General features: G+C 40.0%; 2 protein-coding genes and 1 long non-coding RNA gene across 6 annotated transcripts in view; 1 reads left to right on the top strand and 2 right to left on the bottom strand.

Annotated features, from left to right (window-relative positions):
- The window catches only part of MTMR10 (myotubularin related protein 10), a 67,151-nt gene extending 66,015 nt beyond the window's left edge, over positions 1-1,136 (bottom strand). For both annotated transcript variants that reach the window (XM_074966190.1, XM_074966191.1), the window contains exon 1: positions 844-1,136. In XM_074966190.1, coding sequence (XP_074822291.1) covers positions 844-1,119 — 276 coding nt within the window. In that variant the 5' untranslated portion in view covers positions 1,120-1,136. The remainder of the gene's footprint in view (positions 1-843) is intronic.
- LOC141995208 (uncharacterized) lies at positions 569-20,427 on the top strand. 2 transcript variants are annotated; one of them, XR_012641275.1, is made up of 4 exons: positions 569-855; positions 2,438-2,506; positions 17,460-17,523; positions 20,272-20,427. It is a non-coding gene; the product is annotated as an uncharacterized LOC141995208 (long non-coding RNA). The 2 variants fall into 2 exon arrangements; XR_012641276.1 differs by lacking the exons at positions 17,460-17,523; positions 20,272-20,427 and adding an exon at positions 2,770-2,792.
- TRPM1 (transient receptor potential cation channel subfamily M member 1) overlaps positions 9,334-26,948 on the bottom strand; it is a 71,319-nt gene continuing 53,704 nt past the window's right edge. For both annotated transcript variants that reach the window (XM_074966183.1, XM_074966184.1), the window contains exons 21-24: positions 24,529-24,673; positions 20,222-20,424; positions 18,890-19,022; positions 9,334-14,419 (exon numbers count right to left, since the gene is read on the bottom strand). In XM_074966183.1, coding sequence (XP_074822284.1) covers positions 13,129-14,419; positions 18,890-19,022; positions 20,222-20,424; positions 24,529-24,673 — 1,772 coding nt within the window. In that variant the 3' untranslated portion in view covers positions 9,334-13,128. The remainder of the gene's footprint in view (positions 14,420-18,889; positions 19,023-20,221; positions 20,425-24,528; positions 24,674-26,948) is intronic.

Below are 26,948 nucleotides of genomic sequence, written 5' to 3'. Positions count from 1 at the left end.
AAAACAAAACAAAACATTTTTCATTGTCATTTCTACTTTACTGAAAAAATGTGAAAAGATATCCAGTTTTCTATATTTGGCCATACGTATTAATATGACAGAGCATCCAACTTTTTAACTAGTAAGCCACACCCCATAAATCTAGATTTAAAAATCACTCCTTGTTTAGTGCACTCCAGAAACTCACACTGAAGTTTAGAACCTTTTCATAATAGTTTTACTGAAACATACCATTTTCTTGTTTTATTGTCAGTTTTTGATTTCAAGTTAGTGACAATAAGTTTAATGAGTACTGCAGCAGCTTAAATATTTGCATGTAAGGAACAAGCACTTATGTTTCAACATTTGACCAGTGCCAAAACAAGGTTCTAGCACGTAATCACTGTAGAAAGGAAAGGAAAGTCGTTCACATACAGCTAAAGTTAGTACAAGCCATCCAAACTTTTCTTAGGTTGACAAACTTTAATTAGATCATGATTGTGTTTTGGTTAAAAAGTTGTTGCTTGCCTGTAGTCGCAACATAAATGAATCTACATAGAGTTTGTGCCTGATCGGGAAGACAGACCTAGACAAAAACCGGCCAATGCCAGGGTTGCTGCTGCCTTCGCTCGCGGGGCGCTACCCAAGGAAAGTTTTCCCCGCACAGCCGAAGAGGGGTCTGGCTCACGCGCAGGTGCTATTTAAACACCGCCGAGAGCCATTACCGGGCTGATCAGTGTTGCTAAGGAGAAGGAGGGAAGCCCCGTGCGAAGCTCGGGGAAAGGCACCCCGAGGAGACCCGTCCTGTGCCCACAGCTCTAGCGCCCTACGCCGTGGGGGGAAATGGACAGAAAGGCCAGTTACCTGCGGCAGAAGGTAGGACTTGAAGGTGGGTTTGGCTGGCTTGAGCGAAAACATTGCGGCTGCCCCCGCAGGAGGCTGCTCCCCGGGTGAGGCAAACAGCGGGGTGAGCCCCCAGTCCTGCCCGAGCCAGGCGGGGTCCGAGCCCTCGAGCCCCCCCCGGCCCAGGGCTGCAGGTTCCCGGCGCTCTGGAGTTACGAGGCGGCACTGCGCCCCCGTTCCCAAGGGAGGAGTCAGCCGGCTGGGCAGGTCCGGCCTGCGGCGGCCCCGGCCCCTCATGGAGCCCGCGTCAGCCCCGCTGCTCCCGCCCCTGCGGGCCGGCGTGGGGGCGGGGGCGTGTGAGGGGAGCCTCCCCGCCCTAGCAGCTCCCTGCCCCCAGCAGCAGGAGGCGGCGGCGGCCTCGCTGGGCCCCGGAGGCTGGGGCCTAGGCGGCCATGTTGGAGGCGAGGCTGAGTCTGTACGGCAGCGCGGAGGGGCCAAGCGGCCGCCCCCAGAGGCGTTCCCCTCCCCCAGCCGCTTTCCCAAGCCCCTTCCCCTGCTATGTGTGTGTCCCCACCCCCGCTCCGCAGGGCAGGCGGGGCCGTTCCGGGGCCATCTGGCAAGCAGCAGCCCCGAGCGGGACCTCGGTGATCTCCCCGCTTTCCCCGGGGCTTGGCTCTGCACAGCCTCAGCCTTGCCAGCCCCAGGGAGGGGGGAGCAGCCTCCCTCCCTCGGCTGGCCCCTACGGCTGTGGCTGCTGCTGTAGCTTTCAATTTACAAGCCTGATTTTGCCCCACCTCCTTGGACAAGGTCCGTTCTGCTTCAGCAACCACATAGAGTGGGGGTTTTGTTCAGGCATGCACGTTTTGAGGTTAACTAGACAAGCTGCTTTTGAGATATCCGGCCCGTGAGTCCCCAGAGCTGGCTTCTGGCCTGAGACGACAGGCTTCTGGAGGGTTTCAGGCCTGGTTTCAAAATCTCAGGCCATTGGGTGTGGCTGTGGACCTCGTGGCCGCAGCACCACAGCTGTGATAGTGGCATCCAATAGGCTACAGCAAAGGCAGCTTTATGGCACCTGGAATCCCACTGTTGTCAAAAGTTACTTTGTCAGGGATAGCTTACTTTCAAGATTTCAAACAAACAATAAAATATATATGTAACACCACATGTAGTATTTGTTTGACTGGGTAAAATATGTGTGTGTGGTACCTGCGTTCGTTCCAGAAGAAAACCTCAGGCTTTTCCATTCCCTGTCATAGGCAGCTATGGGTGTACTTACATCACTTTTGGAAGAACTTTAATGCCCCTTCCCGCCCCCCCCCCCGCCCCCCATCCCCTTCTCATGCAATCTTACTTACCAGGATCAAAGAGAAATCTGAAACAAGAATGTAATAGCTAGCTAGTCTATCCCTCAGTGGGAGAAGAATCAGACTCTATGGCCATATTCTAATTCTATTCCCATTAGGCGTGTTGAATTAAATCCATAGGACTACTCAAGGAGTAAGGAACTAGCCACTGTGAGTAAGGGGGCAAAATCTGGTTCTATGAATGTTTTGTTTACTCCTGTATTTTGACTCTGTGGGTATTTCAAGGTCACTTCCTCAAGTTTCTTTTTCAGATGCTGGGATCAGTTCCAGCACAACTATGAAACAGATGAAGAATTTAGGAAAATAATTTATGTAGCATGGTGAGCCTAACCTATACCCTATTTCCTTGTCAGACAAATAATTTTGTAGAAAAATATTTCTTAACATTAGACACTTTAGTACTTTATAGCAATAGCTGTCTGTATTTGTATTTATTAAAATTACAAAAATAAAGTAGCTGATTTGTCTGTTAACATAGCACACAGTAATATTTAGTTGTACAGTGCAACATTTTCAGAGGGCTGAAAAACCATTAACTATTTAATCCACATCTTCTATTAAGTGAGTATTCTATCCATTTCAGATAGTGAAAATGAGAGAGAGAGAGATCCACACAGCATGGAGGCAGCAAAGCCAGGAAAAAAGGAGTTTTTGGTTTGCAATCAACTGCTCATTCTGTCAAATTCTTGTCTCTTTGCACTTGGCTGTGAGCAAATATGATAAATACAATCATTTTAATGTCTAATAGAATAATCCTGACTAGAGCATTCAGCATAGTTGCTGCATCACTTGGAAAGTGACACTCCAATGAAAGCTCAACACCAGTTCTGGCTGAAAAAGGTTAAATGATGGTCTGGGATGATTATTTGTTATACTGCCAGGCTTTACACACTCTGAATTGATTGAAATAACTTCTGGATTAACTGCTTCCCCCATCACCTCCTCAACCAACAATCTGAATTTTGTCAACTGGAAAAAGTATTGTGGTCTCTCACATATTCTGTATTTTTTTTTAAACACAAAGTTTTACAAAATCCTAAGTGAAATAGAGATCATTAATGGTTTATAGCCATGGCCCTATGAAAGAGTAAACATGAACGCTCACATCGAAGTATAAGGTACCTCAATAGTCTGTAACATAACAAGGGGTAGAATTATCTTCCCCATAGGTGTGTACCACACCCAATTCCTCTGGTGGTGCTCATGTTGCTAGTTACTTTGGAGCTAATAGTTTGGAAGGAGCACTGGGAGAGAATCTTAAGCATTACCTTGGTAGCTACCCTTATGTTTTTCTGTTGGGGTGGGTGTATGGAGTTTGTTCACAAAGGCCTGCCCCAAAACCTACAAGAGACTAGAGCCATCTGTATGGAAACCCTATAACTCTAGCCTACAGTGCAGCTCCAGGAATTTTTCTCCTGCCTGGGTCTGTCCATTTGGGGTGGTTGGAGCTATGTAGAAAATATAATGTTGTCCCAGGCTAGCCGTACTATCTTTTCTGCTCAAATTCAGCAAGGCTAGATGGGAAAGAATGTGTCGTTATCTGTCCTGGCCCTTAATTCATCCATACCCCCAGTTTGGCTGTCTCCAATCCTTTTCTCTATGTAACCCCACACTTAGAGTGCCCTTTGCCGGGCACAAAGGAGAGATGGTGCCAGGGAGATGGCTGATGCTCTTCGGTACAGGATCTGTGGGAGCTCTGTGCATCGAGAGTCATTTTAGCACTCAGAGCTGGGAAGGACAATCCAGGCCTTTATTTTTAATGCTCCAGTAGAGGGGCTGAATATTCAAGTTGTCATAAATGAGTTTCCTATCCTGCTTTAACAATGAGTGAACAATCATTACTGTTTACTATTGAAGCAAAAGGTTAAAAGGAAAAGGTGGTGTAATTTTACCTTACACAGCTAAATATTTCTGTATAGCTTTCTGTACTTACATTTTCTTCATAATATCCCTTTATTAATAAAGAAATCAATATACAGTTTCAAACTAACAAAATCAACAGTTTTAGAAATACCTGCTAGTGTTACAGTAGCCCTAGTCAATAGCCCTGATTCAAGAAATATACTTAGGCAGGAAGGGTGCTTAAAAAAGTGAAGCGAAGTACATGGGTTTTAGGCATGTACTTAATTTTAAAAAGATATGCATACACTTAAGTGCTTTCCTGAATCGGAACCACTAAATGGTAGTGTTATTCCTCAATGAACCCTGACAGCTTATACTTTCCGCAAGAGGTTTGATGATGGAAAATTAAGCAAACACTTATGCACATTTTAAAAAAACCCAAAAAACACCACTTTACTCCTGTGAGAAATATCTTTGAAGTTGGCCTGCGAAGTGTGATAGGATTTAGTTGTCATGGGTAATTTCCTAGTTAGTTGTAATCCAAAGGGGATTGAGATCACTAAATCCACAAACAGTATTCTGTCTTTAGCTAAAATCATAGGCCAAAAGAGAAAAATGGGCTGCCTGTGATTTTCTGAGGTAGATTTTATGCAATAGTTGAGCTGTATTTCTAATATACAGGACCTTCCTCCACAATGCTGTGGAGTATTTAAATAGTTTTGCAGTAGTACTGTATAATATATAGAATTTGGGCACCGAGGGAGATGAATATAGAACTCATGTATTAACATGTGGGAGCACAAAATATATTTTGGTCAAACAGCTCTGTACTGCAATGTACTGCACATGCTGGCCCTGATCCAGCAAGCATGTGCTTAAACATTGGAAATTATGGGCCTGTTCACAGGCTTAAAGCTAAGCATGTGCTTTGTAGGCTCAGGGTTAGAGTGCTGAGAAACTTATAGGCTCAAGTCCATTAAGGGCTTGTCTATACAGGGAAATGTACTGATATAATTCTATTGGTATAACTTCCCATATGGACACGCTTTTTCCAGTTTAGCTTATGCTACTGCCAAAGCAACACACTAAAGCAGAAAGACATTCTTATTCCAGAGTAAGTGTGTCTACATGGGGATTTATACTGGTATAGTATAAATACACTTGTATAATTATGCCAGTAACTTTCCATGTAGACAAACCGTAAAATGATTGTGGACTGGGTTGGAATGGCAATTGGATGTTACGCAGTAAAATGTAACTGGTTGTCATTTGGCTGTAGTCCCCACAGTCACAAAGGGGAAACAAAGCACACATTGGGGAGGGGGGGAATGAGATCCTGCCTTTTTTACTGTACAGTTAACCTGTCGCTCTTTGTTTTCATGGAGGAATTTACCTTCCTTAGTGCTTAAAGCTTAGGACTAGGAGTCAGGGTTTCTGCTCCTGACTGGAGTTGGCCCTGATCCAAAATCCATTGAAGTCAACTGAATTGATCTGAATGGGGTTAGAATCAGGATCTTTGACCCCAGCCTCAACCTGGCTTTACTTTTTGTGCTTGCAGTTATCTGTGGGCACAATTTACGTTACTGAGCCATCTTTGTACTTTGTGTACCCACAAATCCAAAAGGTCAAGTGACATGGAAAAGTGAGGTTAACTTTTTATTTTTAAATTGTCTCGTAATCTCTGTATACCTATACAATAAGAATATATTATTGCCCTTTTTTTGACCCAACTGCCTAGTCAAAGTTTCGGGCCCTGAAAACGTTTCAGTTGGAAGCAGAAATTGATGACAGCATCTGTTATTTTCTTTGATGCAATCTTGTTTATTTACAAGGAATACAGAACAAAGAAAAACGAACAGAGGGCTAGCTTATTTGCTTACAGTCTCAAGCCTCTTAGGTAGCACCAGACCCAGAACCTTCCTCAAGGCTTCGCCACGGTCACACTGTGCTTGGCTCTCTTCCTTCCTCTGAGTCTCATTTTTGTCTGCTCTGCCTCCCCCTTTTGCCCCAAAGACCCCCAACCCAGACAGTACAATACTCAGCAAAACCCTGCTGCCCTCTCAATGCAAAACTCCTGGGTAGGTTCACAACCCCTTTTGTCTTAGGTGGTGGGTTTTTGATTAACTTGTCCTGATAGTCATGTTAAGTGATGCTAAAGAGGCTTGACGATCCATGCACTCACCAGTACCTCTCAGCATAAAAATATATGTGCCTTCAGAACTTGGGTGCTGAATGTATTAATAAAATGTTACAAAGAAGAAACCTAATTACAGCTCTGGAAAATATTTCTGTTTAATGGACAATTGTATTTTTCTGTACATTGTAAAAAGCTACAAACTGCAGATTGTGGTTTTGTATCTGTTTCTGGTTTGGAGTTTGATTTAATTTGTTCTCATATAGCTCCTATTATGCATGAGCCTTTTGGGAAAATGTGCATCTTTTCCTGCTTTTTAGCAAGCACTCGCAGACTCCCCTTTTGGTGAAGTCTGTCTCCTCCTTTTTTGCTTTGAACCTTTTGCTGCGATTCATATCTGGGGATGGTGCAAATTGTAAGATATGCAAAGAACAACTTCAGTGAGTTTGGCCATGAGGACTACATTTTGTCTCACCCAGTACAAGCTGTCATGAAGATCCTTGTTCTAGGTTAGGCTGCAGTAAGCTACAGAATGCAAATAGCTTGAGTCTAACCACCAGATGAAGAACTCTACTGATAAGTTGTGTCAGCCAGATGTTAGAGCAGACTTAGCCAAATGGACAAATAAGGAGCAATGGGAAAAAATGAGAAACAGTTTTTACTCATGTTTTGTCTTTCATCCTTTATGTGAAAATGCAAAGTATTTAAAGGTTTCACGGTTTGTCACACTTGATTTTGGAAGCGTGTGTTTAAAAAAAACAAAACAAAACCCCAAACAAAAAACCCACTTCTGATAGTGCCTGTGGTGGTTATCAGGAAAGCCAGAAGCTGAATATTCAGATTGGTTAGCTGGCAAACATATGGATGCTATGGGAATAATCATGTGATCATCCAGTATATGAACTTGGCATCTGCAGTGGAAAGTCATCCTTTAAAAACTGGAAAGGCTGTGTCTCAGTTTGGGGTTTCTGATGATTGTAAGAGCCAGTCAACCATCAGAAAAGACACAGCAGATAGAGATGAAACTTCCAGGTATTCAGGGTGCAGACCTATGACTTATCTGCATAACTCAGCCAATGATAAATGGTGTGTATTCAGTCATTCTGATTGACTGACTGGTTTTTATGGATTTGGATGTATTATTAAAGGGTCATTATTAACTATTACTATTACATTTATTTTTAATTGTTTGTGCTGTTTGTTTACTCATCCCCCCCCCCCTCCAATCAAGCTGGAACAGAGATAACATACCATGTTTTCATTCTTATGCATTATAGTGTAATGTTTGGGTTGCAAACTACACATTCAATTACAAAAATTCATTTAATTTATTATCATAGTTCTAATTTTAGTTTTACTTCTAAGAAAACCTAAATTGGGTGCCGAAAAGTATTCAGATCCACGGGTAATTAGCTGCCAAGCTAATCACTAATATTTGGCAACTGTTTACTTACCTTATGTAAAGTAGGTTAACAGTTTTGGCCTGTATACTGCCATTGTTCTGTATCAGAGCTCACGTTTGAATCAATAACAGGCAAAGCTCTTAAAAAATCATGGTAGTCTTGTGTCATCACAATTAAATAAGTATTTTGTTGACTTGTTGGGAAAAGCCCAGATTAAGACACATGATGCACATAGCATCCAGCATTAGTACAATGACCAAATTATGTTCTTGTTAAACTTAATAGGGCTGCATGGGAATAGCTGGATGTAAAATATGGTCCTAGAAGTTTTTGTGAGTATTAAATAAAGGGTTGAGATTTCAGGGCCTGAGCCTTGCCTGATCCAGACAAAACACCCAACTGATATCAATGGAGAACTTTACTTGATCATCATGTTCTGGTGGTGGAGTTTGAAAAAGAAAAAATCCTGTATTTTTAAAATCATATGGTGCAGCTTATAAAGGGCACTGCAGATTAAATCTTGGCATGCAATTCCCCACATTTCATTCTGTACTTGTTCATTTAAGTTTTTTTTTAATTTGACATTTTAAAGACACTGCTAAGTCATCATCTTTTGCAGTATTTCTACCCTGCATCTTTTCTGGAAATCAACCACTTTCTATTCTAAGAGAGTACAGTTCTCTGCAAAAACTCTTGCTGTTGTGATACTCTTTTCATGGCAGTTTCAGATAACACCTCTACAAATCTTTTTCTGCTTTTCTACTGGAGACAGATCCTGTTTTATAAGCTAAAATCCCTTGTGGGTTTGTTACGTGAGAAATGGTGCAGCTTGTCTCATCTTCTGTATTCTGCGCTGAAAGCACCCTATTAACATTCAAAAGGGCACTGAAGGTAAAGTCAAAGACGAGACAGATTTTTGAGAGAGTTGTTCTCATGAATGAGTTGACCCAAAAGGACAAAATACTTCAACAATTTGTTGCTACCATCTTTTCTTCATCCTTCAAGATGTTCACAATTTTGTTTTCATTATTTATTTTATTTATTTATTTAAAGCAAGAGATCCCCAACACAAACTCTTGGCTTGATTCCCAGTTCGATTAGGGTACCGGTTATGATGAAGTCACATAACCTGAACAGAACTTGACAGAGTACTTAATTACAAATGTTTGTCTTCTACAGGTGATAAATTATGCTTTTGTAATCTAACATGACAGTTTTGCCCTTATATATGCGAGTCCTGTTTGTGTCCTGTCACTGTGTATCTATATCATGGTGTGTCTGCAATGACTATTGTTTGTCTTGTTAATTTGAAGCTGTCTGTTAAGGAAAGATACATTGTCATAGCCTTCTCTTTCTAACAGACACTATTAAAGTATTTTTCCTTAAGAGTATAGGGAGAATATTTCTTTGATTATCTACACTGAGCAGACTCATTGAAATCAATTGGATTATTTGAGAAGTTAAGGTATAACTCTGCCTAAGTAAATGTATCATGTTCTAGCCCTTGGAAGCTTGCACTTGAATTCGGTTTCTTTATAAATATTTTTTTCTCCATTGCATGTAAACTGTACATAATGTGTTATTGCATGAGTCCATTATGTGAGCTAGGCTACTAGCATCTTTTAAAAGTATAAAACGAGGGGAAAAAAACGAAACTTTAGCATAAAGCCCCTTCTTCCAACAGCATTGCAGACTTTGCCAAAAAAACAAAACAACAAAAGAACACACACTCGAAACCAAGCCTGAAATTGCATTATCAACTTTACCAGTACCTCCATATCTTTAAAAAATTACACCTGATTTATAGCACACCAGATCTGCAACAGCATTTTGTTTCAGCATTAGCCCTCTACAGACAAAATTACAAATGTGCAATCCCATTTCTTATGTATAATGGTTTTATGATGTGAACAAACATCCGTTAAGGAATAGATTGAAACCAGTTTTATAGTGCAGTTCTACTCTTTAAAAAATGACCTGTTCAGCTGAGGATCATGAGGTTTAAAGGCAATGGAAAATGTTTGCACTGGAGAAGTTCTCCACTGGAAAATGCTGATTTGATGGAATCAACATGTTCACTGTGTCAATTCCATCAATATTTTTGACAAAACCAGGCCAGTTTCCAGACAGCCCGCCTATCTCTCCATTTGCTTCTGGATCCTCTGCTCCATAGCAGGTTGGCTGGCAAGCTCCCCAACTTTCAAGCTGCCTGCTGGCCTTGCCAGCTCCCCTGCATTTTTCAAAAATAATCCATTTTAATTGTTCTGAAACAGGAGCGTTTTTTTTTTTAGAATTCCTTTTGGTGGAAACATTGTTTTGGATTCAAATGAAAACCAAAATTTCCACATTTAGTGAAAAGGAATTCCCATTTTCCAACCAGCAGTAGCTCTTGAGTTTCACTGATTCATGATCAGATTTGATCTATTTAGATCTTAAGTGCCAGTCAAGCTAGATTCCTTAGTGCCTGTTCACCATCTCAAGATACAGCCTGACTGAACCAGCATTGCCAACTCTCTTGATTTAATTATGAATCTCATGATATTTGGTGTTTCTCTTAAAGCTCCTGGAGTCACAAAACCTGAAATTCTCAGTCACATTTTTAAAAAAGTTTCTAGCCCTCATGGTTCTGGAGGAAAAAAGCTCGAAAACATGAACCAGAAGGCAAATAAAAACAAGCCAACATTTATTTATATATTCACTAGAATTGCAGGATCAAGGCCTTATAAAGGTATCACTCCACAGAATCCCATCTAAATCAAAATTACTGGCAACCATTAACTGAATTTTTGCTTTAGAACAGATTTACTTTATGTATTCTGTAAAAAAGAACAGACAGGCTGCAGTGTTTTCAGTATCCTTACAGTGACAAATTTGTTACATTGTATTTATTATTTCATATCTTTTTGGTATTGTTCCTAGAGAAGCTAATATAACTGGTTATTTGTACACAAAGAAAATCAATAAGTACAAAGTTTAAAAAGTCATTTAAGAGCATTCCATGTTAGTCTAATTCAATGGTTAATTTGAGATAAATTAATCATTTAACATTAGAAAGTGACTCTGGGCAAATAAAGCATGGTTTAACACAATTTATAAAGATGTTCCAACAAGATGCATGCAACACACTGAAATGGATACTGCTCATTTAGCAAAAATGCTGAAAACCTTTGTATCACTTGAGTTTGCTGATGAATCAGTTTCTGGCAAGAGTTTACAGGCAAACAATAAAAGGCATCTGCAAATCAGAACAAATATTTTATCTACATATATAAAATGACCGTGAAATTGCATCAAACTGTCATACAGCAGTGTAGAGGTGCAACGATATCAAATGCCATTCCATTTTACAACAGCAAATCTCAAATTCTGAGAAACTGAATAAAAAAGCCCTTATGAAAAAAAAAAATCCTGTGTTCAGGTACCCATAACCTTGACAAGCATGTGCAGAACAACAGCAGGGAGAAGGGCCGTACCTAGTGAAGAATGAACTTCTATAACTGTCCGTTTCATTTAAGTTTGGCGGCACTGTATAGTATAGGAACATGTTTTATATGGAGATATTTGAGCCTAATGACAAAAACATGAGGCAGCTGACACCTTACTAGAATCTGGACACACACACACCCCACCTTCCTTTCTTTTGCAAATATTGTAGTAGAATTTTAATTGTAAACACCAGGCGCCATGCTACAGTGGATCTGATGATAGAAGAAAATACATATTAAATTCTACCATTTCAAAATAGTGCATGCAAAAATCCTGGTTACTAACAGCAGGACTTGAATGTAAACCTTTGAACAGCAGTCTGTAAGGAAAATAACTTTGAAAGTCAGTTAGCTTGTTTTCTTTCTTATTTTGTTAAATCATGCATTTACCCTACAATACGGGGGCTGCCGTGAATATTTTAGAAAAGTAGTCCTGGAAAGTAACAAATAAGAACTATGTAATTAAAATATAACATCAACAAAATTGCCAGAAACAAGTACATTTTAGTACTGCACTTCACAATACCTTTGAATGATGACTCACATTTGAAAGATGTGAGTTGGGAAAATAGTGACTAGAAATTGTGAAATTTAGGCCCCCTTCATGGAAGATGAAAGGGAGGAGCAGAGCTTATATTATGGAGTTTGTTTTGTTTTCCCTATGTACATTGTTTTGTAAATTCAAAGAAAACTATTCAATTTCTGCTCTCATTTGGGGAAAGAGAAATTTATATAGATTTTGAGGGAAAACAACCTGATCTTCCTATACAATAAATGTTCACATAAAGAGACGGGTGGGATTCACAGTAATAAAACCGAAGGGGCTGTTCAGGTTGTATTTTCACAAGAGAAGGAAAATATAGAAATATGACCAACAAAAAATTGATCATGGTTTTGAAGCACCTAAAAACAAGCTTCAGGTGTTTTATTGCCTGCCACTTGTGCCCCTATTGTCCATCAAAATGAAATTCCTGAAGGAAGAAAGGTTTGTTGCGTTCGATTTGTCTGGAATAAAGGTGTGTATGTATTTTATCAGTACCTGTCACTCATTTTACAGTTGTACTTATTTATTTAAATAAAGCAAATTCCAATTACTACGAGGCTCCACTGCAACCTCTGGTGATGCAAGCCACTGATGCAGGTCTTGGATTCTTATTTTCCCACTTCAATCCCCATTAAGTGTTTTGAAACAATGATCACTGCCAGTTAAAAATATATGTAGTTCCCAAAACAGAGCCTCCAGAAAGCAGTATTTCCAGTATGATGCTCAGCTTAAGGCAATTAGTTTTGACAGACTAATGGGGGGCGAGGGGGGTGTTTGCATGAGCGCATGCAGAGAGTTGGCATGCTAAGGAGGATACTCCTCAGAGTAACAGAAAACAAGATGCCATCACCCATGTTCAAAGACAGGTGAAATATTTTGGTACCAGACCAAACTGATGGCTTCCAAGTCCTGTTATTGGAGAAACCTGCATTTTTTGTGTGTTTTAACTCAGTTTGTGTCTATTTTATTAACTGAAAGTCACTTCTGATGTGCATTCCTTGGTAATTCAACGAAGAGCTATTCGTGAAATCAAGGAGATTGCAAAACTTTCCTTTGCATTCAGTACTTTTTCTTCTTTAAATACTACATCCATAAGGAAATCAGGTGCACATGTGAAGATAAAGCTAGTCCAAAAAGTTTGAATTTAGCAGTTTTCCAATGAAAAAGGGAGATAATTTTCTCAATTTTTCATGAAAATATTTTCCAGTTTTCAACCAGCTCTAATAAAGACTCAGTCAATAAATGAATGTGGAAACCAACGGACCCCAGAAAGATCTGGCCCACTTGGCATTTTCTTATCATGCCTAGCCTTACATCCACCCCTAAAGCGCATGTCTTCCTTTCACCCAAATCACAAAGTGTTTGTTTGAGAACAGGGGATTAACATTTCTACAGAATAAAAAATACAGAAAATCAGTAAATGCAAGATTTTTTAGGAATTAAATTTTCAAACATTTCTGTTCAGTGTGGTATATTTGTCAAACTAATCCAAACAAATTCTTGACCATCGCTGCCACATGGACTGTGAGCCATTTTAGCACTCAGTTTCTGTGGAAGTGTTTTCTTGCTTAGCTTTTTTCTCTTCTGTTGCACTGCCACAGGCCACCACTAGATTAGTTACACTGCTGGCATGTCCTGGTCTATTTAATTTGTCCTTAATGGACTTGGCTTTCCGAGAATGGCTGTGTAAACTCTTTGATCGTACAGATGGGAATCTACCAGTCCTGTCTGGCTTCACTGATAGTAAGTTTTCTATCTCAGTCCTGTCAGTGACAGGTGTAGAAATATGAGAGGCACTGACACCTGCTTCGCCAACATCGCCGTCATCTTCTGTATCTGTCAGGAACTGTTTCTGCTCTGCTTGCCTTTCTGCTTCAGACCCACCAGGATATTCTGGACTAGGTTCATTAGAAAGTTTCTGTTCAACCTGGTATTTCCACTCACTAGTCCACTGTTTAACTGTGGAAGGGCACACTTGATCCATTATGGTGTTATAGTCTGTGGTCCAGTTGTTGACCCCTCCAACCAGCTTCCCTCCATGTGCAAATATAAAGCTCCTTGACTTTAGCATGGTTGTCTGACAAGCATTGAACGCTTCAGCAGGGTAATAGCGCATTGCCTTAGACTTGTCCAAGGGATAAGAGATGGTAGCTTCTAACTTGGTCCTTTCTACTGTTAAATGAGTGTTCTGAAAATCTGGTCTTGTAACTGACTGTCCATTCATAACAATATCTGTTTGGTTGATGCTTTGGGGAATTGTTTCATCACTCTTGGAAATCCCTTGCTTGTCATCAGATGAAACACAAATATCTGAATCAGATCGGGGTCTAGTGACATTCTGTGCAATTTCTAATGTAGATTTCTTGTAATCTGTAGTGGCAACTGTATTAGCACTGGCAATATAGCGGAGACTACCCTGACGTTCTGGAACCAGCTGCATCTTTGAGTCTGCACAATCTTTCTCTTCTTTCGTTCCAAAATAATAGGCTTTTTTGCGCAATCCCATGGCTGGTGATGTCGGGGTGATGCTATCATCAAATGTTAACTCATCGCCACTGACATGATATCTGTACATGCTGTAGCCATCAGAGCTGTTGACACTGCTTTGCCTCAGGAGGTAAGCGGCATCACATTCAGAAGAAGCTCGTGAGCGTGTATGCGTCAACTCGGATTTGTCAATACCCACCAGCTTTTCGAGCGCATTCACCATCCGACCAGATAGCTCTTCCAGTTGAGAAAGTCGAAGGTCAACTGTCTGCAGAGAAGCTTTCATAAAATGTTCTCTTTCATTCACTTCTTCTAACCTCATAGACATGTTTTCTACTCTGTGGAGTATAAAAATAAGATTCATTAAATATACCATAGGATGTTTTCAAATAACACACAATATGCCACTAATTTCTGCTGAGTAATGTTAGAGTTGAATTTTGCACCATACTGAACTATTTTGGTTTTTCAGCTAATAGTGGCTGGACACACATAATGGCTGCAGTTATGTCAAGTTTAATTCTCCCATAACACCACCACCACTTAAACGTCTTTCTCTGAATATTTAACATCTTTCTGATTGGGAGGTGTCTTGAACGTCAAATAGTGTCTATGTTCAGTCTGGGAGTCAGAAAGTAAATGAAATGTGCATGTGTGTGTAATTTCTACAGCATTGTTTATGCCATGGCAATTTGTCAAAATCAGGGCTATTGTGACAGCGAATAGAGTAGAAACAACATGCTTCTCTGATTCATTATGGTACATGGTCACAAAGTAGATCTGCATATTTCTCATGGCTTCTTGCTCCAGATGCTCCATCAGCTTTTGTATGTGGAAGCAAAAGAATGTTAATTTACTTCCACAGTTGATTTTCTAGTATGTGATCTCTAATCACATCCCAGGGTGTAGGTTTTATATCCAGTCTTCCTGCACTGTTACTTCCATTATGATATAAATTATACAAGAAAATGGAAAGAATTTTTAATAGATTTTTTAAATGATTCTACTGTTTGCAAATCTTGTACATAATCGGAAGGTAGAAATAAAAGGCTAAAGTAGTGCACAACTTCATAAACTCCAGAGTACATTCTTTCATGCAACTGAATGTGTTTCTCACCATTATCTTGATCTTATATCAAGTCAACATTTGAATCTGTCATTAGAAAATACTTCCCATATAATTAATAGAGTTCCTTACAGAGAAGAATGACTATTATACGTGAAGAGGTTGGCATGTGTGGAAAGAAATGTAAAAACATGCTTACCTCAAGGCTGACATGACTTGTACTTGCCTGGACACTTAATAACTAAGAAGAGAGAGAGCTTAAATTTCCATTTTATATAATGTAATGAGCATAGCTCAACAGAAAGTGCAAAATCTTTCAATAACGTTTACAAGAATCAGATCAATGAACTGCTTTAGTGTACAAATGGAGCTGATAAAATTATTTTGGAAAGTTCTTTGTTCATATTGTTTTGGGAACTAGATCTGATTTCTGCAAATGTATTCATATAAGTATTCACTGAATAACATATGCAAATAGACTTCAACCTATGGATAGTTTTGTATACTATTCACTTTCGCTGTTAATTGTGGTGTGTGATTGGTCAACTAGGTCACAGTGGGTACTGTTTCTGCTTCATGACTGGATGTCTGAGAGTTTTTAAACAGAAGACTAAAGAATGGCAATAGTATATAATATGTTTCCATTATGAATTTTTGGATGAATAACAATTGGTGTTAGAATCTTGAAACTTCTAGGGTTCTCAGATATTTTCATGAATATCCCATGGCCATCCAAATACTCATGAACAGTAAATTATTGGAGTGGGATGGATCTGAGGTAAGGCAATAAGAAATGAAACAGGGGTTCACAGCAAGGGAATCTGATGTTAAAACTCCTTGCTCAAATTAAGAGACTATCCAAAACTCTCTTCAGGATTTTGGCATTCATTTATGGCAGGATTCTGCATTCTTTGCACCCCCAGAAAACCCTACTGACTTTGGTGCGAATAAAGATGCCAAAAAGTAAATGATTATGATTAGATTTATCAAGAGCTTCAGCATCTTGCATCGTTGATTTTTTTTTGAAGGTTTGGGGACCAAATAATTTGGTACAATGTAATTTTAAAAGAAAGGTGTTAACGTTCCACACTTGCAATATTAAATGCTGTGTAATTTCATATAATTTCCCTTTTTAAAATAAAAGATATCAACCTCCAGCTGTAAAATGAGAAATTTTCAGCTTTCTCTTCAAGAAGTTCTGAAAGTCTTTCCACAATAATTAAATGGCAGAATAGTTTAACAAGATGATTCATACTAAAAATCAAATATGGCACATCTTTTCTTAAACAAAAAGGGTATGAGGTAGAAAACAGAAGTGACTAGACAGTAAGATACCAAATATTGTGACATTGTAGTGTAGCTATAAGCAAGGTTTTTAACAGTTTACATTTATATTCAATACTTCCACTGTTGGAAAATCACCATATAGTAGTGTGTGTTACACAAACTTTTGTACAAAATGGGGAGCAGTTTGTGCGTTAGCAGAGTGAACTGTTCCTTAAAATAAATGGATAGTGTATATATTGTAAAATTCTCCATTATTCAGAGGGCCAGCACAAGACTTATGCACGATTAAGTTCTGTTTTGAAAGCTTAAGTGGGACTTAGGGGCTGCAGAAATCTTGTTTCGGATCTCTGCTTAGGAGCAAGTTTCACCCCATATGTGAAAACTGCACATTCAGCACTTATGACCTTTGACATAGTTATTAGTAAGGAACTAATCGCATCTAGTCTAGACGCAATAAATCGACCGCCAAGCTCTCTCCCGTCGACTCCGGTACTCCACTGGAGCGAGAGGCGCAGGCGGAGTCGATGGAGGAGTGTCTGCTGTCAACATACCACAGTGAAGACACCGGGGTAAGCGAATCTAAGTATGTCAACTTCAGCTATGTTATTCATGTAGCTGAAGTTGCGTAACTTAGTTCGATATCCCGCGCCCCCCCCCCCCCCAGTGTAGACCAGGCCTGAAAGGTAAGGCCAAATAGACGCATGATCGCAGTTTTGCTAATCAGAATAAGAGGATGGGACAGAGAGTTAATGAACCATAAGAATGGAAGAGAGCGTTTGGATAGCTGACCTTGGTTTTGAGTGCCCCTGACATAGAAGTTTTATTGTTGTTATGACTAAGAATGCTTTGCTGATAAGGGATAATGAGCAATTTGCTGAAGCTAGGAGAATTGGTGACCCACTAGGAGTTACTAAGCGTTATGTGCTTTATTTAAGTTACCTATAAAAGATTAAGTAAAAGAATACACTTTGGAGCAGTTCAAGGAGCTTTTCTTCGAGCAGAGACTGACATCTTTTCCTCCGCAGCTGGACGGAAGAAGGACCCCCGGAAGCCTGGCTGTTGATCATTTGAAACCATCTCAGACTTTGGGTAACTATGTTTGGGGTGCTCTAAAACTATTGCCATGGCATGCGCGCATCTGCTTGAGACTCAATAAAGAAGGAGCTTTGGGTGAAAACATCTTGTTTGTACCAATCATTCATCAGACAGTGGAGTTGTGTCCCCATTGAGTTATTCCTGACACCGCCTGCAGAAAACAGGTTAAGTTACCACAGTTTTGGGTTCTGAAAACTCTGGGTAACAAGGGCACTGATTTGCGAGGGTTTCTCAAAAGAAACATATGGATAGAGTGGTCACCATTAAGGTGTTGACATCTACTGTTCTGAGTTAATTAGCATTACTGTGACATAGCAGGTATTCCCTTTACTATCACAGTCACACTGACTATTTGCACATGGTAAATGTTATGACTTGGCTAAATGATGACTGAGAGGATTATTATATTTGGCTATTATTATTCTAAAGGTGTAAAAAACAGCAGGAATAAACCAAGGATGGTCCTTAGCATGGGGCTATAACTAGGGATTAGTGAGTATGCAACAAGGTAAGGGAATATATAGACTGAATATCAGGTATCATTTTCTTAATAGCGAGATTTCTTATTTTGTGGAATAGTCATCCAAGGGAATGATAGAAGGCCCATCATTTGAGTTATTTTAAAACTGCCACTGGAATAGGTAGAGTATGTGAAAAATTCTGTAGGGAAAAACCCTGCCAGAGCAGGGTTGTTGATTAGACGACCTAGTAATAGGGACATATACTACTACTGGTGAGGTCTTCGTATTTACAAATATTACCTAAGCCTCACAACACCCCAGTGAGGTACACATAGGTATGATTGCTATTTACAAATGGGGATAGAGAGGTTAAATGATTTGCCCAAGACCTCAGAGGGAATCCTCATCAGACCTGAGATTAGAATTCAAGAGTTCTGGGTGTCCAGACCCGACGTGCAGACCTCTAGAACATACTTCTCCCTTCCTATCTCACTGCTCTTGTCATTTGATTCCACTCTAATACAATAGGACAATCTGTTGGAAATCAAGCAAGTCATCATTTGTTAAACTAGGTAGAGAAAATGTCTCTGAACTTTACACAGCTGAGTGGGGGGAAAAGAGGAAGTGTAGAAGTAAAATGTGGGCAAGGCTCTTGCAGTATACCCAGACCACACAGAAGCAAACAGTGCTAGAGATCTCATGAGAAAACCTGCTCTTGTGAGAGATTCAGTTTTGGAGACAGATTGTTAGGTATGGTTAAGATAAGAGTACAAACTTTTGGTGCATGTTTTTGAGGCTACAAACATCACGTAGCTTGACCAATACTAGGTGTTAATGAACAGAAAAAAAAAGTTCTCATCACTAGTAAAATTAGGGTGGTTTCTGTTTTCACTAGTCACCTTTCAGATGTGACTCTGATACGTTCATCATTAGATGATTGTTGTTCATCCTCCTTTTCCTGAAAATATTCCTCAACACATTGCTCTTCAAATTCATACAATTTCTTCAGCTCTTCATCATTCAGAAACAATTCTGCATAAAATTGTAAAATGTATTAGTTGAATTGCCCAAGATTCAGATAATTTTAAATCCAATATAACAGGTGGGTTTTTCTTTTGTAGGGATTTTCGGATTTTGGGGAGACGGGGGTGGGGGAGGCAGAGGAAGGGATTGAAGGTTTTGTTCCTGCAATCCTTGCTTGGGCACTTAATAAACAGGCTAATCTGTAAACAGGCAACCACCACTTAGCCAAAGTCCTGAGTGCAATGTTCTCTTAGTCAGTCAATCAATCTGATTGCTAGTTTAGATGAGAGTCTTCTTTTTTACCCTATCTCTAAAAAGGGATGTCATCACATTCAGTAGATTACATCCAATGGGTCAGTTTGTTCCACTGACAGACTTTGGGTAAGGACTTTTCAAAAAATTGCTATTATTTAAAAAAAAGGAAAAACAAATGAGAGAAAAAACCCTTTGGGAATGCTCCATATTATTTTCAGAGGTGCCATATATGCAACTCTTTTGTAGCTGGGCATCTGTAACGAAAATATAATTATCTACAAAATATGTTTCCCATGAAAAATAGAAACAAGGATAGGTAAAAATACTACACAAATGCTAACATCTGTTTGATTAAATCAGTTTTTTCTTCTTAATCATCATTACTATCATGTTAAAAGTAACAATTTCAGGGCACTTCCATCTTCAAAGCATTATACAGATAATAATTAATCCTCACAGTGCTCCTGTGAGATAGGTAGGTATTATTACATGTGGGGAAACTGAGGCACAATATTGTTCTACATGAACTATTAAAAGCAAGAGAGAAGTCAATGTGACAGATGAGACTAAAACCCATAATCGCTGTATTCCCTCAATTTCTTTGTGAATGACCTCCATTACCTATTCTTTCCCTCCCACTGCGGGGCCTTCGTTATAATTTGGTAAATCTGGACTAAACAGATGCCAAGACTACAGGGTCAGCCAATTTAAAAAAAAAAATGCTCAGGAAGATCGGCAGCAGCAGTGCAGCATCGTATTCTGTGGGCCCAGCACCCTGGAGACCTCTATGAATTTATTAGTTTGGTGCAAGTGTTGTCACATACTCACTTTTACTAATACTGCCAATGGCCAAGGTGAAGAAAACGAATGGCAATTAGCACTGGATAAATGGCTGCTTTGTGTTTTGAAATGGTATAAAGAGCTCTATTTAAAACACAGAATCCTTCACATACTCAGTCCCCGGTCACGCTCATCCTGGTCCCCTTCTTGTTTCTTCCTACAGCAACAGCAGAGGCGGATGATGATTATGTAGAGGTGGCTGAAGATGATCATAGGTGGAGGTAGGACAGGTCTGTCGTGGAATGTCATGATCAGCTGATATCGCTGGAATTTCCAAACTTGGTTGGATATGGACTTCACTTCAAAGAAGGTATTGCTGCAAGAGAGGTTATTGTATTGTTTTCCATTAGGTTCCGATGATCCTTTGCCATAAACAAGCATAAAATTAAAAATACAAAGGATATTAAATAGTAGTCTGAGTTCAGATACAATAATTTGACATGAATTGCTGAGTTGTGTAGCCAATCATTTCAGCAGTTATTATAAAGCCTAGAGACTCTAGCTGGAAGAGACTGTTAAGACTGCTGATTAAGTTGAACGGATAATTTAGCTATCCTTTTGACTGTGGTAGAACAGCAGCACACTCCTCCCCAGAAGGGTATCCTTTTAGAACAGTGGTTCTCAAAAACGTATTTGACCGGGCCCCCCTTCTTTGTGTCTGTAGTCGTTTATGTGCTCCCCGTCCCGACACAAATACATATACCACCACCCAGCTCTGAAGGCAGAGCAGAAAGCAGCGGCTGCTGGGTGGACGCTCAGCTCTGAATGCAGTGCCATGCCAGCAGCAGCTCAGAAGTAAGGGTGGCAATGTGAAAGTTGATATTCGTCAATATCACTTTTTACAGCAGACTTAGCGCCCCATTGCCACTGTTACTTCTGTCCTGCTGCTGCGGCCCTGGGGCTGACGGCTGGAGACCCACCTCCTGGTGAGGGATTGGGGCGGGGAGGAAGGCAAGGAGAGCCTGAGCCTGGGGTGCCTGGGGGAGGGGGAAGAGGGATGGGGAGAAGAGCTGTCCCCTTTATCCCTGTCTCCCGCGTGTGCATTGTCCTTCCACACAAGACCCAGCTACCCGGGACTGACGGCCAGAGCTCTTTAAAAAGGCAAAGAGCTCGCACCTTCCAGGACACATTCCTGCACTTCCATTGGAAGGTCCACCCCAAAGTTTAAGAACTGCTATTTTAGAGTATTTTCCCCAGTATATAAAACCTCTCAGCAGTCATGGAGAAAAATAAGCTCTGAAAAAATATATGCATCACAGAACTCCTATTTTGGAGCATAGTTATAAACAAAGTGCTGTTAATAACACATCCCAGTGTTTGATGTTACACAGAGTATTGAACACATGAAAGGTATTTTGTATAATAAAACTCAGAAGCTTCACATGGCCTATCCTGATCAGCTTGACCTAAATAGCAGACTTTTTCCTAAAGCAATCACAAAATGTCCTCAGTTCAAACTTCAATTCATACAAACTTCTCCACTTCAGAACACAGATACTTGCAAAGAGCTGTTCTTAGAAGCCAAAGATTTTCATTTTTGCCATCAAAGCCAGGTATGTTGGTAAAAGAATTTATTTTGCAGTTCAGTGGATTTGGAGGGGTAGAAAAGGGACAGTGCTAGACCCAGAGACTAACAATAGACTCTCTTTTATCAACTGAAAGCAAGTCATGCAGTTCTGAATGTGATGTGAAACTTTTTAAGTTAGTTTAGTGGCCCCAAATACTAAACCATCAAAGGTTATCTAAACTCCTCCTTTTAAAAAAAAAATATTCTAACCGTTTCTTTTCTGACTTGCTGTGTCTTAAAACTCTTACATACTGTTTCATGAAAATAATTAAAACATGACTGCAGTAAAACATGAATGTCTTTGTTTCTTATGGCTCGGAATAGGTCCATTTATATTACCATTGATACTGGCCAATTTGGCTTTATTCTACTGTCTTCTCCATTGCAAGAGTTCTCAAGCTGAATATTATCATCTTCCATTATGCTGCTGACAGGAGTTAACAGCATGACCTACTTCCTAAACTGCTGATTCTTTGGTCTTTTCAGTCAATAATAACTGCCATTGTATGTAAGGGTTTTTTTCCAGCTACGTGACTGGCATTTTAGTTCTTTAAATTTCATGACCTTTTAAGCTACCAAACCTCCTAACTACATACACTTTGTGAAGTACATTTCTGGGCATGACATGTAAACTAGGTATCAGGCCCAGCAAAATGCTATCTACCTATGCCTGCAAGCACTGCAAAGCTGTATATACATGGGGAACACTACTTCATTTGCATCTCCACTTAGGTGGTGCTTTTGAGCGTGACTTATTAGTAGCAGTCATTTCTAGTGTTCCCTCCCATATGTCATGATGGGAAAAATATCCAAGGTACCTGTGACTGGGCCAGCCATCTCCCATGCATCCCCCTGCCCATGGCCTAGGGTCACACTACAAGCAGCCTGCCTCAGTTTCCCTTCTTGGACTGTTCAAGAAACTAATAAAACACTTTTGCCCATTCTCATCCCTTCTTAGGTTGTGTCCTATTAAATTAACAAACATTCAAAATAAAAGTTTTCAAGTCCATCCAAAGTCTACACAAAACAAAGGCTTCTCTTTCTCCTCCCTGCTTTGGCAGCCAACTCCCAGACGCTACCTGGCTGGAGTCTCAGTCCTTACTCCCAGGACTCACTGCTAGAGCCTGCTCACTCCCAACAGCCTCTAATCCCTAGGCATTCCCCACCTTCCTTTCAGCCTTTTTGCTGCTGAGCTCTCCAGTGTGGCTCACTATGTAATCAAGGTTGTCTAGCCCCACCCTTCCAGGGTGAGCCACTCTGTTACAGTATCCAACATAAAGAGAAAGTGGTAGAAGTGGATAAAAATTCCCTGGTTTTGCTTTGTGACTATCAATGACAGGAATATAAATAATCAGTCTGATCACTGTGATTATCAGTTTTGCACTCCGGACACCTCTCAGACTAGCCGTAAAACTACACAAGGCTTAGGTAGTTTGTAAGCATCTTTTATCTGGTTTCAACAGGGAAGAGCCCTTTTCTGGGATACATTCTGCTTGTACCAGGTCTCACCTTTTTCTTCTAGTGATCCCTGAATTCCATCCAGGGGAGTACTAGTATATTTTGCAAAGTCAGTAGAGCAATTGATGTACGTGGGATAGAGCTGTCTTACTTCTGAATAACCTCTGTTTTACATCTGAGTGACAATAACCACTGCAACCTCAGTGCAATTCACTTGTTGAAACATAATTGGTAGAGGCTGAAATGGCTGCTAGGAACTAGTGTCACTCAGTATTAGGCATCATGGCACCGTGATTCCTAGCAGTCACTTCAGTTGCTTCAAAACACCATTAGCTCACCAGAGAGTGAAGGTCCTTTAGGTCTACATAGAAGTTGGCAGAGGAGGTGAGACCATAAGTCCGCAAATCCCCAGACAAGATTTTATTTTCATATTTTCTTCTTTCTTTGTGGCTCAGTTAATGTTCTTCATTCTAGTCTGGTAGATAGGGGAGTAGCTAGACTCAGACTGAACTTGGGGGGCTTTGGCCATCCCAATATTTGGCAGAGGAGCGGGTAGCTAAATGCATTCCAATATTTGGAGCTTCCCACATTTTGGAAACAAGTTCCACCTCTTGCTTTGTATTAAGCTGTACTCATTGTATTGTATGACATGACGTATCCCCCGGCTTCAGAGAGCCAAAGTCTGGTTCCTACACAAGCCCAATTAAATGGGTGGTGCACAAGAACATTATGCAGGGTTTTGACCCGAACTCTCCTCCTTAACTCAGAGACAAAACATGGAGCTACAGAGCCCGAGTGCAGGGGATCAGGCCCGTGTATCTGGGAATAGTGGATGTACACCATACTCCCGACCTTCTGATCCTTGTGATGTTGTGATAATTGGGCTGACAAATTTACCTAATTGTGAGCTCAAAGGTAAAAGGGAGTGAAAGTTCATAAAATGTCACAATAGCCTACAACAAATGGTAATAGCAAAAGGTATAAAAAAAGAGAGGCAGACTGAATTAGTCCAAACAAAAAGATCTTGCTGTAACTTAAGGACTGTGTTAAGATCGTGCCTGGTAAACAAGAACAGTCTGCCTCTCTTTTTTTATACCTTATACATTTTATGAACTTTCACTCCCTTTTACATTTGAGCTCACAATTAGGTAAATTTGTCGGCCCAATTATCACAACATCCCTGACTCGTTAACTGATTTTCAATTAAAATTCAAATATTTGTCAATCCCATTAACAGAACAATTGGACTTTGGGTGTAGTGCAAATTCACAAACTGCTATCTATTTGAAAAACCATAGTATAATTTGATCTTGCTGATAGACTCTCACCGGCATTTCATCTTAGTATTAAGAAAATAAGAAAGATAAGTTAACAATCATACAGTTAAGCTCTTACTTGAAGACAGCAATCAGCAGATTTACCAGTAGAATGTTTGCTACCAGAAGGTAACAAGCCATGATAGCAGGAGTGAGCCAGGCCCCAGGTATGCATGGAGGGAGACGTTTACCATCCTCATCATAAAGATTATCCCCACAAGGAGCTGAAGAGACAATTGAAGGTTTACTTTTCAGTGCTTGCCTGACATTGAAAACACTGATCATATTTATGTAAAGATTAGATCTGCATAAAATTTGCTTGCACAAATATCCATGTTAAGAGTTTATTTCCAGTAGAACCAAATGGAGTTTTTGGGCCACATTCAGCTGCCAGTTACACCACGTAAATGCAAAATAACCTCCCCTCATAGTGAATATTTATTCCAGATTTGTGGTGATGTAACCGAGATTAGAATTTAGTCCACAGGACATTTGGATTTTTTTCCCCCAATAGCAAAACTGGATCTAGGAAGAGATCTCATAAGTCTAAGCACAGGTAAACCTTTTAATACCAGAATAAAAAAAGAACCATTTAAAAGTGGAGAATGAAGCCCATATGGGGAAATCTGAAATTGCTGAAAGGTACGGAAACTAGGGCTATCTACCTACTACAACTTAAGTCGGTAGAAGTTACGCCACTCAGGGGTGTGAAAAAATCATTCCCCTGAGCGACGTACGTTACACCAACCTAAGCACTGGTGCAGACAGTGCTATGTCAGCAGGAGAGCTTCTCCAACCAACCTGCCTTCCCTGGGGCTGGAGAAATTAAGTCGATGGGGAGAGCTCTCTCCTGTCGGCTTAGAGCATCTGCACTAGCAGCGCTACCGTGGTGCAGCTGTATTGGTGCAGCTGCAGTGCTGCAAGCTCCGTAGTGTAGCCATAGCCTAGATAGTTAAGCTTCCTCCCTCCCAAAACTCCCAGTGAGACTGTAAGTTCTTTGTCAATGGCAAAACTCCTATTGCGTTCAATGGTACAGGATCAGAAGTATTCATCAGTGAGATTTAAAACTGGACAGAGACTAAAAACCTAATATGAGAGGCAAACAAGTGGTAAGACACCTAAAAGGGGCCAGTAGATGGGCACTAAGTTCTGAAAACCAGGGCTGTTTAAGATGTCTCCAGTCAGGCACCCAAAGTCACTAGATACTTTTGAAGATATTGGCCTATGAATCACATTTGAAAAGTAAGGGCTTGTGTATATGGTAGGGAAAGTGCTATACAGGGGTGTGATTTCTAAAGCACAGTAACATGCTGTGCATTAATTGGTCTGTATAGACCCAGCTAGTGTACATTAAAGATTTCCCCTAGTGCACTTTTAAGTGCTTGAAACAGTACTACATTAAAGTGCACTAGTGTATGCCAGCAGGATCTACATGAACCAGTTAAAGTGCAATAAGTTAGTGTGCTTTCGAAATCACACCCCTGTAGAGTGCATTACGCCCACCATTTAGACAAGCCTTAAGTTTGTTCTTACTTTAAATATAGTTCCAGTTCATTTGGTTTCAAACCCTGGGGGCTGGATCTACAAACACTTACCATTAGGTGAAAAACTAACATTCGCAACCTCTTTTTAAGTGATTTGAAATCAGCTTGATCCTGTCTACACTCGCCTGAAAACATATTTACGTCTGGTTTAGCCAGAACTATATTTAAGGAAAGTTCAAAGTTGGTTTCCAAACATGTCACCAAGTTATACACTAATCCTATCGTTCTGGTTATCATGTGGAAATTGGGCATAGAAAGTCAAGTACATCTTAAAAACACGATTGCCCAACTAGCTTTTTAAAATATTAATGTAGAATTTGGATAATCAAAAGAAATTAAATTCTCTGTGTGAAATAGCTCACATAATATAATTAAAAAAGGATAATTGTGGTGGTAACTCAATAGAATGAACAAAAATGTTGGCACTTAATTGCAAATCAATAAAGTAGTACCCAATCAGTTCTTTTTATAATTAAAAAAATTCCCTGCTTCTTTGAAATCAATTCAGTAGAAAAACAAAAATCTGACATCTGAATTTTGTCAGAACACTAGAATTAAAATACCATTATCCAGGGAAGAAAAAGACTAATGAACGCATTTAACTACATGAGATAATCAGCTCCCCACATAGACTTACGATTGATTTCCATGGCATAGACTACACAGCAATTTGAAAGCAAAAAAAGGAAAGAAAACAACAGAATAATAGAGGGAAAAAGAAAACAAATGACTGACAATACAGTAGTTGTTTTGCTGCCAAGAAAGGAAAGCAACTTAATATTAGTACAGTAGAGACATATGCTTAGAAACAAAGGCTTTGTTAGAGTTACTGTAAATTCTGCAATTTCCTTTTCACTTTGTCTTCCCCAAATGCTACATATGGCAGCAAATTCATAACTGTAAAAATAAATCACAAAATGGTGCTGGCAGATGATCATTTAAATATAAAAGATAT

This window comes from Natator depressus, chromosome 10, assembly GCF_965152275.1.
Source record: "Natator depressus isolate rNatDep1 chromosome 10, rNatDep2.hap1, whole genome shotgun sequence".
Lineage (NCBI taxonomy): Eukaryota > Metazoa > Chordata > Testudines > Cheloniidae > Natator > Natator depressus.
The sequence above is the reverse complement of the archived record's forward strand: the minus strand, read 5'-3'. Positions and strand labels throughout refer to the sequence as shown.